Here is an 8436-nt window from a genome sequence, read left to right as displayed (position 1 = left end):
GCGCCTCTGTGGGTCATTTTTAAATTAATTTCTTTAGTTTGGAATAATTAAAGATTCATGGGAAGTTGTAAAAACACACAGGGACATCCCTGGGCCCCGACTTCAGGGGCAGCACCTCGCAGCACCCGTGATTGAGTGCTGACGTCGGCGCCATCCACGGGCGGACCGTGTTCCGCGCCCCCCGGGCTTGCGTGCGCCCCCGCGGCCGTCCACGGCTGCTCCCATGGGGGTCCGTGTCCCCACCGCCAGCATCAAGCCCCGAGCGTCTCCACTCCTGGCATCTTCAGCCTGCTGCCCGTCACGGCCTCCTAACTAAGCACGCGTTGATCTTTTCGGTCATAAAGGTTTAGGGGAGAGCTTGAATGCTGCACGACGTGGTCCTATGTCACCGTATCCTTTTTCCCATCGCTTTGCACTATTTCTGTCACTTCTTTTTTTTTTTTTTTTTTTTTTTATTTCTGTCACTTCTTTAGAAGAGCGAGCACTGCTCCCCTCCGCCTTCAGGGACGGACGGTAGAGCAGGCAGCGTCGGGCTCGCCGGGCATCCCGCGGGGGCGGTCGGCTTGCCGGGTGGCCGGGCTCCGCGTCCCGCGTCCCGCATGAGGCCCCCGGGGCTCCCTGGCGGCTGAGGAGCGTAGCCGCAGTCCCCGGCAGCCTCAGACAAGGAGGTGGAGGCGTGCTCCTTCCTGGCCCTCGGGGGTTCCGGGAGATGGGGAGCCGTGGGCCGCGGGGCGCCCCTGAGCCTGCCTCTCGTTGCAGATCCTGGACGTGGGCTGGCCGGAGCTCCATGCGCCGCCCCTGGACCAGGTGTGCACCATCTGCAAGGCGCAGGAATCCTGGCTCAACAGCGACCCGCAGCACGTGGTGGTCATCCACTGCAGGGTGAGTGCGAGACGGCCTCCCGCTCAGTGTCCGGTCCGGCGGCGTCTGCGGTCACGTTCCCATACTTGTCCCCACCGCTCCCCGCACTGGAGTCCGGCCCTAGAACATGCAGGCCTGGGGTCCCCGAGCGCAGAGCTGGACACATGGATGCTCACGAAAGGCGTCGACAGTAGCGAACCGTTTTATTTTTATGTGGTTTTATTTATTTTTTTTAGCTGTTTTTTTTTTAATATTTTATTTATTCACAAGAGACCCAGAGAGAGAGAGAGAGGCAGAGACACAAGCAGAGGGAAAAGCAGGCTCCACGCAGGGAGCCCGATGTGGGACTCGAACCCAAGACCCTGGGGTTATGCTCTGGGCTGAAGGCTGATGCTCAACCGCTGAGCCCCCCAGGGGCCCCTCTTTACGTGGTTTTATGTTTCGGGCTCTGGGGACCTCGGGCTATTGCCAGGACTTGGGCGTCTCTCGGGATGCGGCTCCAGGGCAGGCCCGGCCGCACTTCCATCAGACGTGCTCAGTGACGTGGGGTCGTCGCGTGTCGTGGAACGGGGTCCCTTCGGGTCCTCTCGAGCTGCCCGGACACAGAACGGCTCTCGGGTCTCAGGCTGCAGGATGCGGGGTGGGGAGCAGTGGCTCTCCCGCTGTTGATCGGGGGCTGGTGACGTGTTCCAGGAGGCGGCCGTCCGCGGCCCTGAGTGCGGGTGGCCTGTGGCAGCCGAGCGCCCCCGTGCAGCGCGTCCTGCGGGTCGTGCCGGCCCTCGGTCCTGGCTGGCCGCCCGCCTGTGGCCATGCTGAGCTCTGCAGGCTGGGGCCACGGTTCCCGTGTGGAGCGGGCAGCGGTGTGACGCCCCCAGCTGTGCTCACGGCCCCCAGACCCGGCACCCAGGTCCCGTCCCTTGCAGTGAAGTCATGTAGCAGCCTCCTCCTCTGCACGCTGGTGGCCGCGGGGGGACCCGGGCAGGGGCCCGGCCCCCCTTGTGGGTCTGCCCTCGGTGTGCCCCCGATGCCCCGGTGGCGTGGGCTCCTGCGGGGGCTCCCAGCATGCACGCTGCTGCCGTCCGTGCGTGTTGCCCCCCAGATCCGGTGAATGGTGCCGCGTCCCCGCCGCGGAAGTCCAGGGAAACTGAGTCCCCTTCTGTGTCCTGCAGGGCGGCAAGGGACGCATCGGCGTGGTCATATCCTCCTACATGCACTTCACCAACGTGTCGGCCAGGTAGGCGGGGGCCCGTGCTGAGGCGGGCGTGGGGGGTGTGGGCCATGGCAGGCATGGGGGGTCTGGGGCGGCTTGGCGGGGCCCCACGCGCATCCCTGCAGCCGGGTGCTCACGGGTGCTCACAGCCGCCGGGTTGGGGAGCCTGGGCCTCCGGGAAGCGCTGCACAAAGAGCTGTTTTCTCCCCCGATCCTCCCTGGAGACCCGGGCGGCGAGCTGTGCCCTCTCCTTTACCAACCGCAAGGCAGAGGCTCAGGCTCGTTCGAGGTCCTGACTCGTGAGTGGGAGGCCGGGTCCCCCCTGGTCCCCAGGAGGCCAGAGGGCGGCCTGAGACTCGCCAGCAGGGGCGGGGGGGCCGGGGAGGTCAGTGGGAACCTGCTGGCTCTGGGGCAGTGGGCGGTGCCCCCGGACGCAGTGCCCCCCAGATACGTGGTGCCCCCAGATGCCATGCCCCCCAGATGCGTTGCCCCCCAGACACCACGCCCCCCAGACACCTGGTGCCCTGAGCACGCATCTCACTCACGCTGAAATCCAGTCCAAAACTGCCGTTTTCCGTGGGTTTGCTCTTTCCCGTCAGTGGCCGCTCTGTGGGGCGTGGGCTGCACCTCCTGGGGGCACAGGTGCCCGCTCACAGCAGCGGTGAACCCGCGCTGTCCACACTAAGGAGTGGACTCTGACTTTCCGAGCATTCGCTCGGGACCCGAAGTGCGGAGCCCGTGTCTGCCCGGGAGGTATCCCAGGCCCTCGTGCACCCCAGGTCCCCCCTCGGGGACAGCATCTGTGTGTGTGCGTCTGCGGCTCCCGCTCCCTCCTCCTCCTTGGCTCGCGGGGCTTGTAGAGCTGCAGGTAGGCATGGGGCGGTTGGGCGGCAGGGGTGCCTGTGGCAGAGACCTGGGGGCCGCACGGGCATCCCCAAGGGCTCCGGGGCCGCCTGCCTCGCCGGTGCCACCGTCCGACCCCTCCAGCTGGAGGTGAGGACCCCCTGCGCGTCCCCAGCTGGCCCCAGGGGGCACCCACTCCTGGGTGCCGCTAGCCGGCCGCGCCCCACGCTGCATGATCCGGAGCCTCCGCTGCTGCCTGCCGTCGTGGGGCCGCTGTGGCCGTGGGACGGGTCAGGGTGCCGCCCTGCACGGTGTTCAGAGCCGCGGGCCCGGCCTCCATGGTGGCCTGGACCGGGTGCTCCTGGGCCGGGGTGCAGGAGGAGGCGGGGGGGGGGGGGAGGGGGTGGTGTGCTCAGCTGCTGCAGGGGCGCGGCTGGTCGGATGCTGGTCGCTCGCTGGCTCGGGGGCCACAGCGCCTGTCCCTGCCCCCTGCCCCCTTGGCGTGCACGGGGTAATGCCGTGTCTCCCTCCCCCTCAGCGCTGACCAGGCCCTCGACAGATTTGCGATGAAGAAGTTCTACGACGATAAAGTCTCGGATTTAATGCAGCCTTCCCAGAAACGGTACGTCTGCGTCCCCAACCGGAGCGAGCTGCCAGTGGGATTCGTCTCGGAGCGTGGGGACCAAAGGGCCACCTCCCTGCCCCGCCGAGAGCACAGGGGAGGGCTGGAGCCCAGGGTGACACAGAGCCGAGCACGTCCTGTCCCAGCCGCCTGGTCCCGCGGCGCCGCGGTGTGGCTGACGGAGGGCCGCCGTCCAGGACGCAGGCTCGGGCGTGTTTCCCGCTGGGAAAGGGGTTCTGGGAGCCGCAGGGCACCTCCTCTGTCTGTCCCCGAGCCTCCTGCAGCGAGAGCACTGCGCTGACAGCGTCAACCCCACAGGGAAGACGGGAAGACGGGGAAGACGGGGAAGACGGGCACCTGCAGGAAAACGGCGCTTCCTTAGAGTCCTGGTCACGGGCCCTTGGTCCCCTGGGCCGTCCAGCGCCCCTTCTCCCTGAGCAGGTTCCAAGGCCAGGAAGTGGGGCCGCGGCCTGGGCAGGGTGTGACCTGAATGTGGGTGACCCCACTGAGGGTCTGCACACACCGGGAGGACTGCTTCCCCTTCCCCTGCCTCCCCCCTCCTCCTCCCCCTCTCTCCTCCCTCCCTTCTCCTCTTTCTCCTTCTCTCTCCTCCTTCTCCCTCCCCCTCCCTCTCTCTCCACCTCCTCCACTGCCCTCCCTCTTCCTCCTCCCTTCTCCTCCTCCCCTCCTCCCTCCCTCACCCCCTCCCCTCCTCTTCCTCCCCACCATCCTCCTCCTCCCTCCTTCCCTTCCCTCTTCACCTCCCCCTCCTCCCTCCCCTCCTCCTTCTCCCTCTCTCCTCTCCCTCCTCCCCTCCCTCCTCCTCCCTCCTCCCCCTCCTCCTCCTTCCTCCCCCTCTTCCTTCTCCCCCTCCGTTTCCTCTTCCTCCCTCTCTCCCCTCCCTCTCCTCTCCTCCCCCTCCTCCCCTCCCTCCTTCTCCCTCCCTCCCCCTCGTCCCTCCTCCCCTTCCTCCCCTTCCTCCTCTTCCCTCCTCCTCCTCTTCCTCCCTCTCTCTCCCTCCCCTCCTCCCTCTCCTCCCCTCCCTCCTCCTCCCTCCTCCCCCTCCTCCTCTTCCTCCCTCTCTCTCCTTCCCCTTCTCCCCCTCCCCTCCTCTTCCTCTCCTCCCTCCTCCTGCCTCCTCCCCCTCCTCCTCTTCCTCCCCTCCATCTTCCTCCTTTTGCCCATCCAGCAACCCCTGCCTCTCGCAACCACCCATCTGTTGTCTGCATCTGTGAGTTCTTGAGTCCGTTTTGTTTGTTCCTTTGTTTTGTTTCTTAGATTCCAGCTGTAAGTGAGGTCACGTGATCTCTGTCTTTCTGCGTCCGACTTACCTTACTGTGCCTATCACCTTCGAGGTCCGTCGGCGTTGTGGTTGGCAAGATTTCCTCCTTTCTTACGGCTGATTACATCCTGTGCTGTACACACACCTCCGTCCCTCCACCGTGGGTGGGCAGTCGGGTGCCTCCGTGGCTCCGCTCAGCGCTGCGGTGAACACGGGGGCAGAGTGTCTTTTCAAGCAAGTGTTTTGTTTGGCCAGGTAGATGCCCTCGAGGGGAGCTACTGGAGCACGTCGTATTTCTATTTTTAACATTTTGAGGACCCTCCCCACTGTTTTCTGGAGTGGCTGCCCCAGTGTGTGCATTCCCACCAACGGTGCACCCGGGGCCCAAGTCCTCCTCATCCTCACCAACACCTGTTCTTTCCTGTGTTAATTGTAGCCATCGTGACAGGTGTGAGGTGGCATCTCATCGTGGCTTTGATTTGCATTTCCCTGATGACCAGTGACGTTGAGCATCTTTTCAAGTGTCCGTTGGCCGTCTGCACCTCTGCTTTTGAAAAATGTCCATTCGGGTCTTCTACTTTTTAAAGATTTACTTCTTTTGTTAAAAATATTTTATTTATTGATTCATGAGAGACACAGAGAGAGAGGCAGAGACACAGGCAGAGGGAGAGGCAGGCTCCATGCAGGGAGCCCGATGTGGGACTCGATCCCAGGACCCGGGGTCGCGCCCTGAGCCAAAGGCGATGCTCAACTGCCTAGCCCCCCGGGCATCTCAATATTGATTCATTTATTTAGGAGGGATAGAGGGAGAGGGAGAGGATCCCAAGCAGACTCCCCACGGAGCCTGGAGCCCAGTGCTGGGCTCGATCCTGTGACCCTGAGATCACGACCAGAGGTCAAATCAAGAGTCAGATGCTTAACCAAACGAGCCACCCAGGCGCCCGAACTTCATATAGATTTTAAGGTTTTCTTCTATTTCTCTAAAAATGCCTCTGGAATTTTGATAGGGATTGCACTGAATCTGTAGATTGCTTTTAACAGTATTCATTCTTCCCATCTGTGAGGATGGAACGTTTTTCCATGTATTTGTGTCTTCTTTAAATTTCCCATCAATATCTGATAGTTCTCAGTGTATATGTTTTTTCACCTTCTTGATTAGACGTAGTCCTAAGTAAAAACAAAACAAAAACGAAAAAACAAAAAATGTATTCCTAGGTATTTCACTCTTTTTTATGCTATCATAAATGAGCTGTTTCTTCATTTTGTTCTTTCTTTTTTGGATAGTGGACTATTATCATATAGAAATGCAACAGACTAATGCCTATTAATCTTACATCCTGCGACTTTACTAGTTTTATTTATTCTCATAATTTTTAAGGAGAGTCTTTAGGGTTTTCCATGTATAATATCATGTCATTTGCAAACTGCGACAGTTTTGAATCTTTCTGATTTGGATGCCTTGCATTTCTCTTTCTTGTCTGATTGCTATGGCTGAGATTTCAACGCTGTTGAAAGAAAAGTAGCAAGAGTGGGCATCCTCGTCTTGTCCCTGATCTTGGGGGAAAGCTTGCAGCTTTTCACCATTGAGGCCGGTGCGTTAGCTGTGGGTTTGTCATGCACGGCCTTTATGACGTGGAGAGGGGCGTTCCCTTTATACCCACTCCAGCTGTGACTTTTTATCTTAGGCGGATGTTGTATCTTGTCCGGTATTTTTTCCTGTGTCTGTTGCGACCATCACACGATATTTATTCTTCTTACCCACTCAAAACGCTCAGCGCCCACCCGCAAAGAATGTCCGCCTTATTTTCTTCTTTTTTGATCTTATGGCTTACTGTAGCTTTTTATTTTATTTTTTTAAGATTTTATTTATTTATTCATGAGAGACACAGAGAGAGAGGCAGAGACACAGGCAGAGGGAGAAGCAGGCTCCATGCAAGGAGCCTGACGTCAGACTCCATCCCAGGACCCCAGGATCAGGCCCTGGGCTGCAGGCGGTGCCAAACTGCCGTGCCCCCGGGCTGCCCTACTATACAGCTTTTTAACATCAGTGCCGGAGTGTGGAACACAGAGAAACATTTTCTCACCCTTGGCAAGCCCGCGGCTTTTGTGCTCCCTTCCTGACCGTGTGCACCGGACACTGTAGTGTTTACGACGTGTGACCGTGGTGCGGGTTCTGTTCCGCCCTCCATGGCGAATCTCCCTGTCCCTGCAGATGGGAGAAATGGTACCCACCCCGCTCCTGCAACGAGAGATGCCCCCAAACCATCATCGAGTAGCTAGATGACTGAGTGAGAGCACACCATGCGTCCGGAGGCACTCTGAGGTTGGAGGAGCCCGGGATGGCTGCATTCACGTTGCAGACGCTGTGATGGGGGCCCTCTCCGTGGTCCCGGCCACCCTAAGGGGTCGCTCTGCAGGCTCTGCAGCCTGTGCCATGACTCCCGTTGGGAGAATGAATTAATCAGCTTGCTGGGGGGTTGTGGCCTGGGAGGCTCGGGGTCTCAACCACGAGCTGCCTCCAAGCCTTCACTTAATTAATCCCGGGCTGATGAGCTTGGGAGGCCCCATTTGACAGCTGAATTCTCTGCTACTTTCTTCCTTTCTCTTAAAAGCCACAGAACGTTCTCGGGGAAGCCCTGGGGCTGCTGATGGTCGTGGAGTTCGTTTTGCTTGGATCATTTAGAACACTTTCCCTCAGTCTTAGCTCACCATCGGCACCGTGGGCGTGCCGCGTTGATGATCGGAGCTTCTGGCCCCCGTGTTCTCTGCTCTGCTTTCTTTCCGGGAGGGAGTCCAGACAGCAGCACAGTAGTCTCGGCCCCGTCAGGGAGGGGCGCAGGGCACAGCGATCCTCCCTGTGCCTGACCCTGCTGGACGGGCTCTGGGCCTGCAGAAGCCAGGGATCCTGGGTCTGTCTCCTAGCCGGACACTTCCCAGCAGAGCTTCATTGGGCTTCTGACATGTCTGTTGTCCTGGCGTGACGTCTCGTGTTTCTGAACGAGCGCTTGCCCCAGGGGCCGGGCCGGTACGGGGGGTGGGGCGCAGGGGCGCAGGTGCGCAGCCCCCCTTCGGGGATGTGCCTGCCGCCGCCCACGGGTTTTCTGGCACTCGGAGCCAGGGTGGCCCTCCTGCACGTCCTCCTGCCACAGCCCCGGACAGGAGCGCTGGGGACCACTTAGTAGCCAGCAAGCTTGGGCCCCACGGACAGGACAAGGCCACGGGGGCCCAGCCCGCATCTCCCCGCTGCCCGTGGGGCCCCCACGAGCACCGTGGAGGTGACGGTGGGGGGCCTTACGGAAAGATGCGCCCTTATGGTGGCTCCCTCTGCTGACCCACGTGGCGTGGCCATGCTAGCTCGATACACGCACGTTTCCAGGGAGACGTGAGCTTGCATCAAGTGTAGATTACGTGATTGGGGAGATTCGAGGAACCCCCCATTGTGCATTTCTGCTTTTGGCAAGGAACACGTTTGGTTGCTAGGAACACGTTGGGCCCTGCAGATTTTAAGCCTCTTTGGCACGGCAGTGATGACGCATGGGCCCCACGCCTGCCCATCCACACGTTTTTCCGAGTCACGGAAAACATCACTGGGAGTTGTTCCCTCAGAGGAAAGGTTTG

General features: G+C 60.5%; 1 protein-coding gene across 3 annotated transcripts in view; it reads left to right on the top strand.

The window, feature by feature from the left end:
• The window catches only part of TNS3 (tensin 3), a 96425-nt gene that overhangs the window by 9500 nt on the left and 78489 nt on the right, over window positions 1-8436 (top strand). For 2 of the 3 annotated variants that reach the window (XM_072777635.1, XM_072777634.1), the window contains exons 1-3: window positions 740-882; window positions 2031-2095; window positions 3453-3536. In XM_072777635.1, coding sequence (XP_072633736.1) covers window positions 2070-2095; window positions 3453-3536 — 110 coding nt within the window. In that variant the 5' untranslated portion in view covers window positions 740-882; window positions 2031-2069. Of the gene's footprint in view, window positions 1-739; window positions 883-2030; window positions 2096-3452; window positions 3537-8436 lie in introns of those variants that run through there. The other variant, XM_072777636.1, reaches the window with a different exon arrangement.

Source organism: Canis lupus, chromosome 15, assembly GCF_048164855.1.
Source record: "Canis lupus baileyi chromosome 15, mCanLup2.hap1, whole genome shotgun sequence".
NCBI lineage: Eukaryota > Metazoa > Chordata > Mammalia > Carnivora > Canidae > Canis > Canis lupus.
This window is presented reverse-complemented; position numbering and strand designations above follow the sequence as displayed.